The sequence below is a fragment of the Colossoma macropomum genome, unplaced genomic scaffold (genome assembly GCF_904425465.1).
Source record: "Colossoma macropomum unplaced genomic scaffold, Colossoma_macropomum, whole genome shotgun sequence".
In the NCBI taxonomy this organism is placed as follows: domain Eukaryota; kingdom Metazoa; phylum Chordata; class Actinopteri; order Characiformes; family Serrasalmidae; genus Colossoma; species Colossoma macropomum.
In genome coordinates, this window is record NW_023495967.1 from 554496 (window position 1) to 572049 (window position 17554).

Consider the following 17554-nt stretch of genomic DNA (forward strand, 5'->3'; position numbering starts at 1 on the left):
TTCCTTCTCTCTTTCCCTCTCTCTATCACCCCCCACCTCTCTGCATCTGTCCATCTCTCTCTTTCTCCCTCTTTTCTCCCTCTATCCCCCCGCTTCCTGTGTCTCTCTCTCTCTCTCTCTCTCTCTCTCTCTCTCTTTGGTTATATCAGACGCCCACTATAAAAACACCGTCTCTCTGCCCGGTGCAGCGCGCTATAAACGGCGTTTATTAAACCAGACGCGCGCCGGTTACCGGTCAGCCACGCCCCCCCAACCCCTCCCCACCGTAGAGACAGGTCTCGAGCAACAGCATCGGCAGCAGTAGTAGTAATAGTAGTGCTCGTAGCTTGTCGCACGTGAGCCGCCGTTTAACGGAGACGACATGTACGTGAGGAGAATATGGAGTGGGGGGGGGTTGGGGTTGCGGGGGCTGCGAAAGCACCGAGAACCGACAAGAGGTTAAGGGACACTTTTTTAGGGTTTTCCGCCAACCAATCAGCATTCAGACTATCGCCACACACACACACCCATCCTACACCCACACACACACCCACAGACATATTATACATATTATTATTATTATCATTATTATTATTCTAAGCCTTATAATTATGATCGTTGCAGTTTCCCCTCTCGGGCTCACGGTGTGGTTTCTGTGGCGGGAAAAAAGAGACGAGTCAGCTGACACAAGCACAAAAAACCACAACCACAGAAGTTTAACGTTCCACCTTAAATGGTGCGGCAGTAACATTCTTGCGTCTGGGCCACCTGAATGTAACCGCTGCACCATTTAAGGTGGAACGGGAAAACTGGAATAAGAACGCGGGCGAGTAGGAAGCCAACTTCAGCCCCGTCAACACGAGCGGTCACGACGAAAACGGACGGCGCGTTACTCACTCCTGCCCCACGCAGACTAACGTCTCTGCCTCTGAGCTGCTCATCTCCATCCTGAGCCCGCAGATAACCTAAATACAACAGATGAAAATGACGCTGTGGCCTTTCTGGTGTGAATTTGGTTAGAAAATCAGCCTCCGCTGCGTCTCCACCCGCAGCATGTTTACAACCGTCATGTTTCAGTCAGAGCTCGACACCGGAGGCCTAATTTCACCTGAGACCTCCTTAAGTCCGAGTGTTTGAGGGAGGAGGTGAGGTGCAGCACCTTACCCGGTCTGTTTTGACGTTTCAATGCAGAGCGGAATCAGACGACAGCAGCAGCCGGCGGCACGGAGGAAAACATGGAGTCTCCACAGGAGGTCAAAAATAATAAGAAAATGAAAACGAACCGAGTCTCAGATGAACGTAAACATCAACATCCTCCGCTTCGCCCTCGACAGGAACCGGCGAGGCGGGGAAAACGGCTCCGTTATCCGTTTATCCGTCCCCTCAGCTCACTGCGACGTTGTAGGGCGGGAAAAAAACAGAAAAAAAACGAAAACATCAGAAAACAGGCGTGTGAACCGGAGAGGCGTCTCGTCACGTGCCCGCCGTTTCACCGTTTCACCGAGGAGACGAAAACAAAACAGCAATGTCATCGATGTTCGTGTGGTTGTTGTCGTTTTTCGCCTTTCCCCCTCTTTTTTCTTCTTTATCTCTCTTTTTCCCGCTGTTTGTGAAAAAAAAAAACAGAGCTCGCGACCGTTTTCAGTCAGTAGTGTCGCGCGCGCCTCGCCGCCGCGCCGCCGGTGTGACGTCGTCGCCGCGTTGCGCTCGCGCTGCTGCTGCTGCTGCTGTTTTTGTAACGGTCGACATTTTTCAGTCCGCCATGCTCCGCGGAGATGGCGCGCGCGTGGTGTTTTCGGGGTGTTTTGCTCGCCGCTCTCGCGCCTCCGACACGCCGTCCGCTCACACACACACATGCACCCTCGCGCGCCTTATTTACTCGGTTTGTGTGCGCGGACGTAAGCAGGTCTGTGAGCGCGGGGCACTACCGTCAGAACCGGGGGGGCGCGCGCGCCTGAGAACCCAGCAGACCCCCAAAAGATGCACTACACATACGCGCGCGCGAGTCAGACAGCCTGTCTGTCTTTATTTTGTGTAACACAAACAGAACATAGTACCTAAACTCCTCATTATTATTATTATTATTATTATTATTATTATTATTATTATTATTATCATTGTTATTAGGCATTCTCTGGCCAAGACAACAGACCTCTGAAGCCCTGTCATCATTCTTTAGTCAGCATCATGCCCATATCAGGAGTGCTGGCTTTATGAGACACCTGCTCATGCAACACTTCTTCTGAAATCAGGTTTTAATAGTGAGTTTGTCCCCACTTTTGCTGCTGTAACATTGCCACATTGCTGTGAGGATTTGATAGCATTCAGCCACAAGATTGGGTGCCTTGATCGGATGCCCCTGCCTACCTGCCCTCCGGACAGGTTCGACCACCATGGAGCCTCTCCTGCATGGTCTTTCGCTCTACTGTCGTGCAGAAAGCCTCACCTGTTTGTCCCACTCACCTCCCTGCACGGATATAAATGGGAATTATACCAGTTTCTACAAATGTCTGTATAATTCTATTGTTGAGACATAACAAATCCTTTCAGAGTGGTTTGATATAAAATGGATAATTGTGAATAATTTCTGTACAGTGGTGGTGATGGGAACCAGGGGTCACATTGTCTATAACAGAGATATAGCCATTTTATATGTATTCTTGATGATGGTAAAATAGAGGTAAATCTGGAAAAATCACTTTTAGGACTATTTTGCCTTACAACACCCTGCATGTGCCTCTCCACCATGAATGGACTAAAAAAAATCCATTTGCAATTATTGTAAATCAATGTCTCAGGCATGAGACAACATATTTGCAATCATTTCATGTAATAGCTTTCTGTGAAGGAGCTTTTAGAGGCATTAAACTCAGGTTCTATGATTCAATCATAGGCATTGTTTCACCTGCCTCACACAATACTGAGTTCCTTACATATTCATACTAATGTGTCATCATAACAGTTGTCACTGGTTTTTCTTAGCTTTATTTATTATTTATCACTGACAGGCTTTTAAGAATAGTTATCATTAGTTAATATAAATACTTCTATCCAATGACGGGCTCATTTTTTCTTATTCCATATTCAGTATTGCATATTAATTATTAACACTTTGTTCTGTATTCTGTATTCATATTGCTCTTGTTGTGTTATTGTTTTGCTATCCAGGGTCAACCAGAGGAGGACGGGTCTTGGCTGCTCTCAAGGATGCTTTCTCTTGCTCTGAGGGAGTTTTTCTTGCCCTGTCGCCTTTGGCTTCCTCATTTAAGGCTTGGACTCAGATTTTCTGTAAAGCTGCTTTGTGACAACACCCCTTGTAAAAAAGCACTGCATAGATAAAAGCATCTTGAATCGAAATGAAGAGCATTAGTAAAGTTAGGTACTGATGTTGAATGATTAGTTCTGGACCACAAACTCATCTCAAATTTATTAATCCCCACAGAATGCAGTTCCACTGCTCCACAGTCCAGTGCTGGAGTGCTTTACCCCTTTAGCTGGTTTTTGGAATTGGGCATTTTCTATATTAATTTTACAACCTGTGTGCGCACAATTCACCTGCTCTCTTAGCAATGGATGCATGTTGAAGTAGTTGAATTCAGTAATTAGAAGGGCTATCTGGATACTTTTGGCCATCTAGTGTAAACCAACACTGACTAGGCCCATTACTTGCCATGATTTTCGTAACAAACAGAGCTTATGGATGAAATTGAATGGCTTTTTTGAAAGTTGCTGCTAAAAGATACCCTGTGACAAACAAAAAATGTTCCAAACCCAATGCGTTTTGCCGTATATGAAAATTTCCTCCAAACGTCACTGGATTCTATGCATTACAAGGTCATTAAGGAGCCAAATATGACTACTGCTACATGCTGCTGCACATTAAACTGACATTATAAGACTGATGACCTCACCAAAATACCCTACACAAACCAGCAAGCACAATAGTAGCTAAGTGGTCAATAGAAGACCACAGTTTGAGCAGCTGGTGTTGTTAAATGTGTTAGCTTGGTTATAGCATGCATGTAGCGTTATTGGTATTTTGACAGCTAAACAACCTCATAATCAGGGACGGATGATCTTCTTGTGAGGCCCCTGGGCACCAGTATCTTAGGAGGCTCCCTGAACTCTAATAGTAGCACTAAATAAACTTGAAAAGTGCATCACCTGAAGGAAATGCAGAGTGACTGTGCAGCTTAAGCAGTTGCTAGGTGGTTGCTAGGGTGTTACCAAACGGTTGTGATGGTATCCCAGGTGATTGCTAGGGTGTTGCAAGGTGGTTGCGAAGGTATCCCAGGTGCTTGCTAGGGTGCTGCAAGGTGGTTGCGATGGTATCCCAGAGGATTGCTAGGGTGTTGGTAGGAGGTTGCAATTGTATCCCAGGTGGTTGCTAGGATGTTGCCAGGTGGTTGCAATGGTATCCCAGGTGGTTACTAAGGTGTTGCTAGGTGGTTGTGATTGTATCGCAGGTGGTTGTAAGGGTGTTGCCAAGTGGTTGCTATTGTTTTCATATGGTTAGTATGGTGTTGCTAAATGGACTTGAATCAACATGACAAAATTTGGTGCACAAACCTTTGCACCCTATTCCTTTGCGAAATAAAAATTGTCATTTAATGATGACAAAAGGAATGGTGCTGATATCTCAATATCTCAAAATGTTGTGCATTTCTTTGCAATGTGCAGTCACTAATAAATACATAAATAAATACCTGAAAGGTGAGATTAAACAATAATTCAGCAATTAAAATGTTCACCTTTTGTTTATTAATAATTAATATGCGATATTCTATTGTGTCTATATTGTAACGGTTATATTTTTGTATAAGATTTGTGTACCTGAAGACTTACATCAAGATGTCTTTTTTCCTTTAAGCTGAACTGAGTTGTAATACAGACATAGATGTATTTCATACATCTCAGAGTAAAATATCCCTTTTGAACGACAGCAAGAAAATCAATAATAATATAAAACCTAAAGGGGCCTGAGAACAGATAGAATTTATTTTATTTCATTTATTTATCATTTTACATATTCAATGGCTATCCGTTCATCTAATAGCTCATATCTGCAGTGGATTGCCCCCCCAGTATTTGGGCCCTTTGAGGCCTTGTGGTCTGAGGCCCATGGCAGTCAGAGGTCCCTGGGCACTGGCCCCACTGGCCCAGTCAGTATCCATCCCTGCTCATAATTCTAAAGACCCAGTGACACTAATGGGACAAATGAATGTACACAAGACAAAAGTGTATCAGGTTTGGAACATTTTTGTTTACAACACACAGAGGTGATTTTTTTAAAAATGCTATTCATTTTTCTCATAGAGAAAACCAGCTTAGACCCTGAGTTTCTAACACAGACACGACGCCAACCACAGAATGACGCACAACATCAGACAAAAAATTTAAATTCTCTCAGTACTTGAACCTGCATACAGATTCTCAGACTTTACCAGTCTTCTCTATACATCTGTGTAGAGTTAGAGAAAAAAAGGAAGGAAAAAATATGGAGCTAAAGCTGGAGAAGAATAAAAGATGTTAGATAAAAGATAAAAACAGAAGCGATGGTTCTGTTGAGGACTACATCCCAGCCCCCCATACGTGAACTGGAGCTACTCACAATTCACAATTAAATGTGAAATTAAAAATTATGCTCATGGCCCCAAAACGTCAATTTGACCTCTTTGGAAAAATGAGAAAAAGGGGAAAACAGTGAGACTTTGTCACTTTAATTGGAATACGCTGTGATACACACGCTGTTTGGGGACTGTACCAATTAAGGCTGCTGTTAGAGCAAAGAGGCAGAAATTTGCAGCTAAATGATGAATCTACAGCACTACATTTGTCCTCTACTACATACATCTAACAGCAGCTACATTATATGTCCAAGCATTTGTAGACACCTTATTTCCATTGACATTGCTTTTACATGCAATTGAGCACTTGTGCATATGCAATGTTCTAAGAGAGGCAGTGAGTTGATTAATGGGCTAACACAATGATGATAAATGTACTACAGCTGTGACAGAGACTACTACATAGTATTAAAGACAAATGACATCACTTCATTGTTCTTCATGTCCATATTTTCATGATGTATGCTGCACAATTAGGAAAAAAATATATACAGTACAGTATACACTACAGTCATAAGTGAGAGAGAGTATAGGAGGGAGAAGGAGAGAGAAGAGTATGTAAGAGCAGAGAGGTTCAAACTAAGGTGCACTGAAGACCTTATATCATGAAATAAAAACCCTTTAACTGCAGCCATAGTTGCACAATATATTTGCCCAAATGCACCATCCGTGGCAGTTCTATGAGGTTTTAGACTGTTGTTCTTTCTGTTTATTTGTTGTGTTTGTCTGTTGCCTGTATGTATATTTGTAGTAGTATTTGTGAGCACGTTTGTGCAGATCTTCTTCTTTGGACACAGAAGGATGACAAAGGGTCCTATATAAACTGAGTTATAGTTGTTATACAATTTTATTAGGCCTACTAGTGGTACTATTGCATGTTCTGTCATCTTGTAATTGCTTTGGTAATGTTGTGTGTAAAACCAGTCAGTCATACCACAGAGAGAGAGAGAGAGAGAGAGAGAGAGAGAGAGAAAGAGAGAGACAGAGAGACTCACACGTACTCTCGCCCTCGCTCTCTCTTTGTGTGTGTGTGTGTAGACAAGAATAAATAAATATATATATATATATATATATATATATATATATATATATATACACACACACAAAAGTGAGTGTGATGTGATATTGTTTTTGAGGAATGATGAAACTCCACCGTCACCTCAAATTTTGTTCATGAGACAGGCAGCATTATGAGAGTGAGAGTGAGAGAGAGAGAGAGAGAGAGAGAGAGAGAGAGAGAGAGAGAGATTATAGGAGCAGCAGTGGGATTATGGGAGCAGCAGTGGACTGAAGCAGATGGTGAGAGCCAAAATAATGTTAAGAATTTTAAATATGTAAATTCTTCATGAATCATATTAACAGAAGAATTATGTGAAGAAAACTGCCAACGAGTAACATCGAGAAACAGTGTGAAATAAAAATGATGATAAAATGTTTTTTCCCATCCGTGTTATCAATGCATATTTTAAATGTATTCACAATACATTACTGAATACATTTAGGACAGTGTATTCAGTAATCAGCCATCACTACTTCGAAGTATTCTGTCCAGCACTGTAACATGTGTTATATGATGAGTAAAGACAGACTAGTATGAAAAAGGAAATAATTCAAGAAAAAATGAATTGATATAAGTGTAGCAAAGAAATGCAAAAAGAGGGAGGAAACCAAAGAGTTTACCTCCACTTCCACACAATTTCACTCCATTTTCCAACAGAACAAGGCTGCAGAGGTCCAGCAGGCCTAATGCTGGTGTTAACATTAGTGCAGACAGCTCCAGTGTTGGATTAATTAGTGGAAACAAGTAACTCCATTTACACGTTACTAAATACTTCTCTAAACATGTAATGATTACTTCACTCATTAGTCTGTGGAAAGGGTAATCTCACTACTCATTACTTCTACATTACTCTGTACCAAATTATCTCACTGTATCAGTGGATACAAGTACTATTTCTTAGAACAAGTGAAATGATCTGCCGTGAGATCACTTTACTTAATAAGATTCCTTAAGTAAAAAGTAGAAGTAAAAGTGAATGTAGAACTAGAAGTTAAATAATCATATAATATTCCAACAACAATTTCAGAATGAAAATAAAATGAAATATTTAACATAACCACTAGATTTAAGAGGATTTCACTTTTTCAGTGAATACGGTTGCATTATTAATTTAAAGTGTGCATTGAGGGGCCCCATTCCTGTGTTTTGTATGTATTTGTGTGTATTATTATTATTATTATTATTATTAATAGAGAGAGATTGTTTATTTAATCGTATTTAAATTTCGTTCTCCTGATTTAAGTCTTTAAATTCCAGAATTCCATCAGTTTGGCGCCCTGTTCGCTTTTGGCCACGCCCACCTAAAATCCTTTGAAGTTCTCGTGTCACCGAGAGGCGCGCGCCAGTGTCGGTCCAGCGCTCACAGTGAGCTGAGAAAGATGTTAAACCGTCATTTCGGATCAGACCCTCAGCCACTGGTACCACCTGCGACCAAACGATGGACGTCTTCACACGGTAAGGAGAGTTTCCGCCCCTCCGTCCGTCATGACCTCCCCGCTGTTGGGTTTGAACCGCGTTTACCTCAGGATTTCAGCCCGAATGATCCGCTTTCGCGGTTTACAGAGCTTTGACTGAAAAAAAAACAGTCCACGTCTCGTGCACGCTGACCTTCGTTATCTCGCGCGCGGACTGAACCGACCAAAGTGCAAATCCACGTGCGACCGGGAGAGAGAGAGCGAGGACTGGACTGGACTGAACGACGAGAAGCCGGAATGAACAGCAGGAGCAGCGAAGATTTAAACGGCACAGGTGAACAAAACTTTACTTTTTCTCTCACTGAGCGGCGAAGTTGGCCACAGTGGTCAGTAAGATCAGGTCAACTCTCAGGGAAACGTCTTATTTGAACACGGCGTTAGTGGGTTATCCTTCGCTTGTTTGACTTGTGCTGGTGGGCGAGCACTTTGCTGTGTTTATGATGTATTTGGTGTGTCGAGCTCGAGTTTAAACGGATTCTGAAGAGGTAGCCCCTCGATATGAATGGAGAACTTAAAGGGGAGTGTCACCAATTTTTCAAAATCTGCGCATAGTTCAGTTGTTGAGATGTAAACAAAGTCAGAATGGTTTGATGCGAAATGGTTCATTTGTAGAGAAACTTACAGACTTGGAGATTTCTCTTCAGCGGTGGTGATAGGAACCAGGGGGCCAGAAAACTGAAATAAACAGCCATTTTATTTACTATCCCAAACCACCAGTGAACCTACACCTGTATAAGTGTTTATATGTAATGTTGAGAATAGTAAAATAGTGATAAATCTGGAAAAATCCTGACCATTTCATGTAATAACTGTCTTTGAGGTAGCTTTTAGAGACAAACTTTTCAGATGTCTGGTTCCTATCATCACCACTGTGGACAGTTATGACTTAGCAAGTTTCTAGAATGGAGCATTTCACACCAGACCACTCTAAATGACCCTACATCTTAACAGTTGACTTATGGAGAAATTTTGAAAAAAGGGTGGAATTCCCCTTTTAGGTTTTATTGAACAGGCTGTGACTGTGTGAGCTCATTTTCTGAGTGCTGATATCTGATATATTACCTAATATCACAGTCAGGTACACTGCAGGTCAGGGGGTCAGATTGCACATTTTCTGATATGATAACATACTAGAGCAGAGGTCACTGATGAGGAGGAGGATGAGGAAGAAGCCACTGATGTTCTTCTATCAGTGTTAAAGGCTTAGAAGCGAATTTCACTGATTTTTTAACATTTCTGCATAGATCACTGAGATGTAAACAAAGTCATTCTGAGTCTTTTGATGTGAAGAGGTTCACTGTAGAGAAGCCTAATAACTCAGGTTTCTTTACAACATTACAATATGTAATGTTAATGATGGTAAATTAGAATTACTTTTCTTTAGGTACTGTTTTTTCTTACAGTGTCCTTCATGTACCTCTCCTTACAAAAACATGTTATCATGAAACAATATCTCAGCATCAGGCAACATATTAATAATCATTTCATGTAATAACTTTCTGTGGGGTAGCTTTTAGAGGCATGAAACACTTCAGATGTCTGATTCCTATCATCTCAGTTGTGAAAAGTTGTTAAGTTGTTTCATATTCAACCACTTTCACACCATCTCAATGAGTGAGTTATTCAGAAAGGCGGAATTCCTCTTTAAAACAGAAGATTCAAAGCCAACACAGGGTTACATTGTTATTCTTGTGTTGTTTTCTTGGTGTTTAATCTCTCTCTCACTATTTAAGTTGTCTTCAAACGGCTTTATTGCATGAGCATGTTAAGTTGCCAAACCTTTCAAAATTGTTATAGTATTAGTTCATTAATCAGTCACTACTCAGACAGGCACCTGCAAACATTCAGTCCTATATGTGTTTGACTACATCATCACTGTCAGGACGAAACCTGATCTCCAACCTCATCTCCATTTTTGTTTTTCATTTTTTGACGTAATTGATATCACCAGCTGCACTTTACGTTGTGTCAAAATTTCATGAGTGGACCAAAAGAAACGGTCCAAAATTACTTGGAATGAATCATTTCTCCATTAACATACATTAAGAGTTAAGAAAGTTTTTTCCTTCTCCTGTAAAGTTACATTTCTTGGAAATATGAGATTTTGTTCAAGCAGCGATGATATATTTAATACCAAAAAGCATCACTGCTTAATGCACCTATCAACTCTCCCTTAAGCCTTGTGTATGTATTTGCCAGCCAAAGCAGCATGATGTTCTTCTCCTAACAGCATTTTTAGGTTTTTTTCTGTTTCAGGACATTCATTAAATGCAAAGTATTAAACAAACTATTCGTCTCGGATGTGTATGTATCTTTTTCTCAGTTGCTGCAATGAAGGGGGGAGAAGAGAAATCGCAGTGGAAGCTGTTTATTGAGGATATCAGTGTTTTACAGCTGGTCATGTCATTCTTGTTTATGGGTGAGATCTACATTGTGCACACGTCCCCACACATGCAGGCATTGATAATAGATGACATGAAAAAAGCTAGCATAGATATGATAATGCCTGTAATGACTAACTCACGTTAGCGTATATCATTCTCAGTGCTTAAATTGCAAATGGATTGTGTCTTGGCAAGTGAGGTCATCTTATTTTACATTTTTTCTTGCACTATATTATTTCCCTGGGTCCAAGTGTTATGTATGTGTGGTTTTATGAACCAAAAACAGTTGTAATCAATTTTTATGTGACTATTTTTCACCCTCTGTTTATATTGTACAATTAAACACCTGTGTTTTTCTTACTGTGCCTTTAAGACTAATGCATGTGAATGAGGTCTGTGCTGATTGGCTGCCCTGTATTGTGCCTCATTCAAAAAGCAGTCCAGGCTGAAACACTCCTTATAACTTCAGCATAAATGGGTGGGGTTAAAGTACTTTAGGAGGAATAGGTGGATGTTTGTAAATGTGTTGGTTTTTCATGAAATTACAGAAAAGATGGATTCAAAATGGGCTGTTTTTGCAGCGTGGTATCCATAGTGACTAGGGGAAATTTGGTTTTACATGATACGGACCCTTTAAATTTACATTGTTTTAGGAATGGTTCATTCGTTAACTCTTCACTATTCACTACAAACACCGGAGAACAACCAGAGACAGAACAATGATTTTTTTCAGCAAATTATCTGCCAATGGAATGATTATTTCAGTAGATAAAAGTACTTAAAACAACTACAACATCTAGAAATAGGTAGAATACTGTTTTAATATGCTTACAACACTCTCCTAATGAGAAGTCATGGATATACCGAATAGATTTAAGCTAATTCCACTTGCCATGATATCATTTTTACACTGTACATTGTGATATATACTGATATTGAATACTGAGCTGTGATGAGAGTATTTTTTCTTCATTTTCCATGTATGTATATGTGTTCAGGTGTGTTGTGTCTGCTGTTGATGTTGTACCTGCTGTTCACTCCGCTGTGGCCCATTCCAACTCTCTACTTCGCCTGGCAGTTCTATGACTGGCACAAACCTGAGAGAGGTAAGAGCCACGTTTACACATACATTTGCTCATCACACACACGCTCTCTGAGTCATTTCCTCATTTCTTATGACACAACAATACAGTCTCAGTTGCTTTTGCAATGCCTTGCGCATTAAACTTCCTCTCCTCGTAATGTCTTCATTAGGCGTCCTAATGTTTTTTTTTTCAACTTTTGCGCAACACATCCTGAGCAAACAGGCCTGGATCTTAAGTGCTCATCCGTGGACAGTTTATGTGAAAGTTGCCAGTTGAGATGTTTAACCGAAAAGGCCACTGATAAGAAATGGTTTATACAGAGTAAAAGTAATTGAGCCTTGAGTCACTTTTAAATTTTAGCCCATATGACAGTCAGGCATCTCATTGTTCAAAGTGCTACAAAAACTTGTTATTGGTCCTCCAACATGCACCTCCAATCAAGGCGCAGGATTTTCACTTTCTGTTACAGATGTACTGGTTTGTTTTAGGTATTGCAGTTATGTAGTTTTGCCAGTAAAGCTTTGACAAACACATGTTGAACATCTTTAGTCAGCTCTTAGGAACTTTCAGCTCACCCAACAATCATGTTACCATTTCACATTAGTGACTAAGTGCGGTGGTGTCCACTAGGTGGCAGAAGATCAGAGTTTGTGAGGAACTGGAAAGTGTGGAAGCACTTCAAGGACTACTTCCCAGTGAAGGTAGACAAACACAGTAACAGGTTCCATTTCTGTGTTCAAAAAAACCTCTTGTTGTTTAGATTTAATTAAAAAATATTATCTGTATTTTTTAAATAGTTGGTGAAGACTGCAGAGCTTAGTCCCAGTAAGAACTACGTACTGGGCTGTCACCCGCATGGCATTATGAGCATGGGGGCATTCTCCTGCTTCAGCACGGCTGCTGGGGGCTTTGCTGAGGCTTTCCCAGGAATGCGCTCCACTCTAGCAGTTCTGGCCGGCCTCTTTCGCCTCCCGATCTTCAGAGATTACATCTTGATTGCAGGTCAGTAGACAGAGAGGACTGGTTGAGATCTATTTGCAACTCCTTGACTTTCAGTTATAGTGGTGTAAAAGTGCACCTCTACTGTGTTGATTTTGGAATGTTATAATCAATTATGATAATATTTTATGTTATGTGCTATATTTTTGACAAAATATGATTAGCTATTATCTGATCCCCAAAAAAACAGCTTGTTTTTATTATCTATATTCTAGTACACTGTAATTAGTCCCAGTCACATTTATGTATGCAATATAATTTGAATAATAATTCTGAATAGTGCCAAAACAACTGAGTCAAACTGAATCATGTTGGCATTTGAGGCCTGATGATTCACTGAATCATTTCCTTAATAATCATACTCATTGTGAAGTCAGAGATTTATACCTCAGGCAAACAGATTATATACAGAAATGTATATCAGATGACATTTAAAAGTTTCACCTTTCTTCCTGTCTGTTGTACGTAGCTATGCCCAATTCTTTCTGTTGTTCACCTTTTTCTTCCTCTCTCTCTGTGCCTTTCTATGTCTCCCCCCCATGGTCTCAGGCATGCTTCCAGTCAGCAAGGAGAGTCTAGAGTACAAGCTGAGCCGGACTGGTGTGGGCAACGCTGTGGTCATCATCATTGGAGGAGCAGAGGAGTCACTGGCTTCCTTTCCTGGAGTGAACACAGTGGTCATGAAACACAGGAAAGGCTTTGTTCGTTTAGCCTTAGAGAACGGGTGAGAGAAAAAAGGAGAGAAAAACAGTAAGAGAGATTAATGCATTTAGGGTATGTTACAAATTAGCCTCATTGCTCAGTTGATCAATTTTTGCTCAGATCCGATCTTTGACATTTGAGAGGCACACCTGCATCATGAACAGCAGCATCAAAGGAACTAACTAGGAGCCCTAATTGTGAAGATTGTCCTAATTGCTCCGAACATCTCTTAGTGAGATGAATGCCAAAAAGGCCACATGCATTGCTTTTGCAGACGGGTGCTAATAAGGTAGATGCAGCTGCCACATTAACACTGTATGATGGTGCATATGTAGTAGAAAAAAAATTCTGAACATTCTTATTACGTTTGCATGGCCACAAATCGGATATGCATCTTGCTATGATGTCTGCTTAGCTCTGAAAAAATCAGATGGGTATCACATTAAAGCAAGGGGTGTCGAATCTTAAGGATAAGATTGGACACCCCTGCCTTAAGGCAAAGAATTGTGTATGTGTGGTAATGTGAACATGAAATGATCTAGGACTGTATATGAAAGTGTTTTAAGGTGTGTTTAGACAGGCAGCTCAAATCTGATTTTTTTTTAGTATCTCAGATTTAAGCAGAACAAATTTTCTGCAGTCTGAGCAGCAAAAAAGACACATGAAATTTGTCTTTTTCCAGACGGATTCAAGCCACGTTTGCAAGTGGTTTAGAATCTGATTCAAATCGTATCTCTGGATATGTGACTGTGTTGGTAGATTTGGGTCACTCAGAATGTGCGCCAATAAAGATAGCAGTTCTTATTCACATAATACTGCTTAAGCATGTAAAGTACAAGCTTTTAACAGACATTTTGGTAACCTTTTTTACTTTATATGTTGTAGTTGAGAGTAAAGTCTGTCTCTGAATATTATTTGTACAGCCTATAGCTTGTTAGCAGTCTGTTGACCAGGTCAACCTACAATAATGTCAGGTTCTGTTCATACTGTAGTTGATAACAATTGAAATATAGCATGATCATTCTTTTAAGATAGTTATCACCGTGCAGTTTGTGAAGTTTTGTCCCTACCTAGTCAGGCTATGCACGTGTGTGTTGTTACTGTGGCAACCAATGTGATATAAGAAATATAAGAAACAAATCTGCCCTGCAATGTGAACAAGATCTGATTTTTAAAAAGCTGAGATTTTTCTATTTACACAGTTTTTGGTGCCACCTCAACCCTGTCATACGAACATAGCCTTCATGAACTGTTCCAGTTCACTTCACGTTAACACAGTGCTTGTGCTGTTCTGCCTTGGTTGACTACATTTGCCACATGCCACTGCTGTGTCCTCAGAGCTGACCTGGTTCCGGTGTATTCTTTCGGGGAGAACGAGCTGTTCCCTCAGGTGGTTCTGTCCGAGGGCAGCATAGGCCGCAAGCTGCAGGCTCTCTTCAAGCAGGTCATGGGTTTCGCCCCCTGCATTTTCACGGGGGGACGCTGGCTTCTCCTACCCTACAGGAGGCCGGTCACCACTGTGGGTAAGTCCAACAAAAAACACCTCACCAGTTTACTGTAACTTATATAACATTGTTCTGGGGTCGGATCAAGCTTAGCCTTGGACTTTCTCCATTGAAAAACCTCAGGCCATGACTAGACTTAGTTCATCTGAAAACTGGCACAAGGACAGGAAGAGCAAACAATGAAGAAATTCTGTTTACTTTCTGAAAACATAAGTTTAGAAGGTTAATTTTGGACACTCGTTGCTTTCATAGGTTGGAGTGGTGACTGTGACCTATGTAGTCACAAATCATATACAGGAGATAATGTATTTAAAGAGACCATATCATGGAAATATAGATTTTTATTTTTTTTAAAATAAGAGATTGATGTAGTAAGTAAACATGAAACTTCCAACGACCCATACAGGAATACATATATGGAAACTAGGCTGTTTGACGTCACAAAAAACAAGGCTTTCTCATGTATCTAAATATGCAGCCTACAGCAGTTTAGCTCCGCCCATTCAGTTTGAAGTTATAAGTAGTGTTTTAGCCCAGACTGATTTTTGAATGATGCACATTGTAGGGCAGCCAATCAGCAGGTTGCAAAATGCTCATGTAAAAACTAATAATGACTGTTTTTAGTACTCATATAACTGATATAAGATGTAAGAAGTAGACCTTTGTACCTGTAGGATATTACATAATCAATCTCTCTCTCATTCTCTCTCAGTGGGCAGCCCCATATCTGTGCCTTATGTGTGCAATCCTTCTGAAGAGCAGGTGGACCACTATCACACGCTGTATATGGAGGCTCTATCCAAACTCTTCCACACCCACAAAACCAGCTGTGGACTGTCTGAAACACACCAGCTACGCATCATTTAAACACTACACACACACACACACACACACACACACACGTAATATATAGTTGTACACTCATAACAAACAAAGAGCATTCCTTTTAGTTTTTCTGTATTTCTGCAAACTAAGGTCAGTGTTCTTAAAACAGCTAACGGATTACTGATTACAAGAGGTACTTCTTCAAAAACACAGTACTTTAGTACTTTTTATTGTTTTAACAGATATACAAGAAATAATTTATGACTTCAGAATTATTTTAGCCTATTATTTATTATCAAAAATAAAAAAATACAGATTAGGAAATAGACCAATCAGAGCATTATTGATTGTGACTCGGGCTACTCTTGACTTCATAAAAGCAAACTAATGAGAGGTAAAAATTAGGAATACATTTGCTGTTTCCAAAATATATACACTATTTTCAGAATGATCAAGCAGTTGGTTTACAGTTTATAGTGCAGTCCTATCTGCACTTACATTGTCATCAAATTAAAATGATGTTACATTACCGATTTCCATTTTATAAATGAATTGTTTGCGAAATGGTTGCAAATTAATTATTAATTATTGCACTATTAAAAGTCTTATTGGAGGTTGTAATATTGATGATATATCTGCACAGGACTCAGTGTGAGTGTTATAAATATGTGCTATATTTTTGTATTTTAATGAATTTCACTGGTCTCTGTGCAGTTTGTAATAGTCAGGTGCATATGGAAATGTTAGAATAGACCATTATGTGTGATGTACATGGATTTTCTGTTTGTCTATATCAGGTAAATTACACTGACCAAAATATCTATGTTCAGTATTTCAGCATTTTAAACATTATGATCAAATGAGATTTTACAGACCCACTTCATATAAAGCTACATTAGTATAAACCTATATAAAAGAACAGTGTGATAAAAATATTTTCGTATTAGCTTTCTGAAAGAATATAAAAGGCATTATAAAAAACGAACTATAATTAACACCACAGTCTTATTTGATCATATTGAAAGGCATCTTCAGAAACAACAGTTAGGAGGTATTCTTGCTGGATTATAGTATTAAAAGATTAATATGAGAAATCTATCATCGTAGATCATCATACGGAACATACTTTTGTATCTCAGGTGACGATCTAAAAGAATATAAAAGGTATCATTAAAAAAAGTTAAATATTTTGTTCCGTCAGCAATCGCCTTTGTTTGTAGAAACAACACACAGACACACAGAGATTTCTTGAAGGTCACGGAGATGCTTCAAGTGGGGCGGCTGACATGAATTGGTTGTGTTTTGTTATTACAAATTAAACAAAACGATTTTTTTTTAAATAGAACCCAGAGATGTCCCTTACAGCATGGAAGTGTGCAATTCAAACATTCCTTCTGCCACATCATAATCGTAGTGGACTAAGTTTACAGGAACCTCACCAATTACAGCATACCATGTACACCAAAAATCTGGACATGAAACACAGGAAAAATGGTTTTAGCCTTAACATCTGTATCTAAATTTAACTGAAAAAAGAAACATTCTTCAGGCGAAAGCTTCAGCAGATGGCTGATGTAAGGGTAGTTTCTTGTTGCCAGGGCAAATATTCATTGATTGTGTGATAGACTAAGAATTATTTATGCATTTCTTTATGATGAAATGTATTGACAAGCTAAGAAATTGTTTTTTATGAAGAGTGGTTTTGTCACCATGTTGTATAGATCTATTTTAATAATAAATTGGTAATAAATTCATACATTGAGATGTACAGCTGTTTTTCACCATGGTAAATTATACTGACCAAAATATCTATGTTTAGTATTTCACAGTTTTTAGACATTATGATCAAATAAGATTTTACAGTCCCACTAAATATGAAGCTTCGGTATTGTAAATGTATTTAAAGGAATGAT

At 39.7% G+C, this 17554-nt stretch overlaps 2 protein-coding genes across 3 annotated transcripts in view; one reads left to right on the forward strand and one right to left on the reverse strand.

Annotated features, from left to right (window-relative positions):
• Positions 1 to 1401, reverse strand: part of LOC118803867 (neuronal tyrosine-phosphorylated phosphoinositide-3-kinase adapter 1) — a 54918-nt gene extending 53517 nt beyond the window's left edge. The window contains exon 1 of the mRNA XM_036564391.1: positions 1144 to 1401. The gene's annotated coding sequence lies outside the window, so the exon portion shown is untranslated. The remainder of the gene's footprint in view (positions 1 to 1143) is intronic.
• Positions 1402 to 8007: 6606 nt separating this feature from the next.
• Positions 8008 to 17395, forward strand: mogat3b (monoacylglycerol O-acyltransferase 3b). 2 transcript variants are annotated; one of them, XM_036564342.1, is made up of 8 exons: positions 8014 to 8415; positions 10465 to 10560; positions 11524 to 11631; positions 12241 to 12311; positions 12408 to 12612; positions 13159 to 13333; positions 14650 to 14834; positions 15529 to 17395. In XM_036564342.1, exons 1-8 carry the CDS (start codon positions 8379 to 8381, stop codon positions 15681 to 15683), a joined length of 1032 nt encoding a protein of 343 aa, XP_036420235.1. In that variant the 5' UTR covers positions 8014 to 8378; the 3' UTR covers positions 15684 to 17395. The 2 variants fall into 2 exon arrangements, with proteins under 2 accessions (XP_036420236.1, XP_036420235.1); XM_036564343.1 differs by lacking the exon at positions 10465 to 10560 and having other exon boundaries at positions 8008 to 8415.
• Positions 17396 to 17554: the final 159 nt, after the last annotated feature.

What these genes read in the sequence shown, in the direction of transcription:
- mogat3b (XM_036564342.1), top strand. Translation starts at nt 8,379, where the DNA reads ATGAACAGCAGGAGCAGCGAAGATTTAAACGGCACAG. An exon ending in CGAAGATTTAAACGGCACAG is followed by an intron (nt 8,416 to 10,464) that starts GTGAACAAAACT and finishes TCTTTTTCTCAG; the next exon opens with TTGCTGCAATGAAGGGGGGA. An exon ending in CTGGCACAAACCTGAGAGAG is followed by an intron (nt 11,632 to 12,240) that starts GTAAGAGCCACG and finishes GGTGTCCACTAG; the next exon opens with GTGGCAGAAGATCAGAGTTT.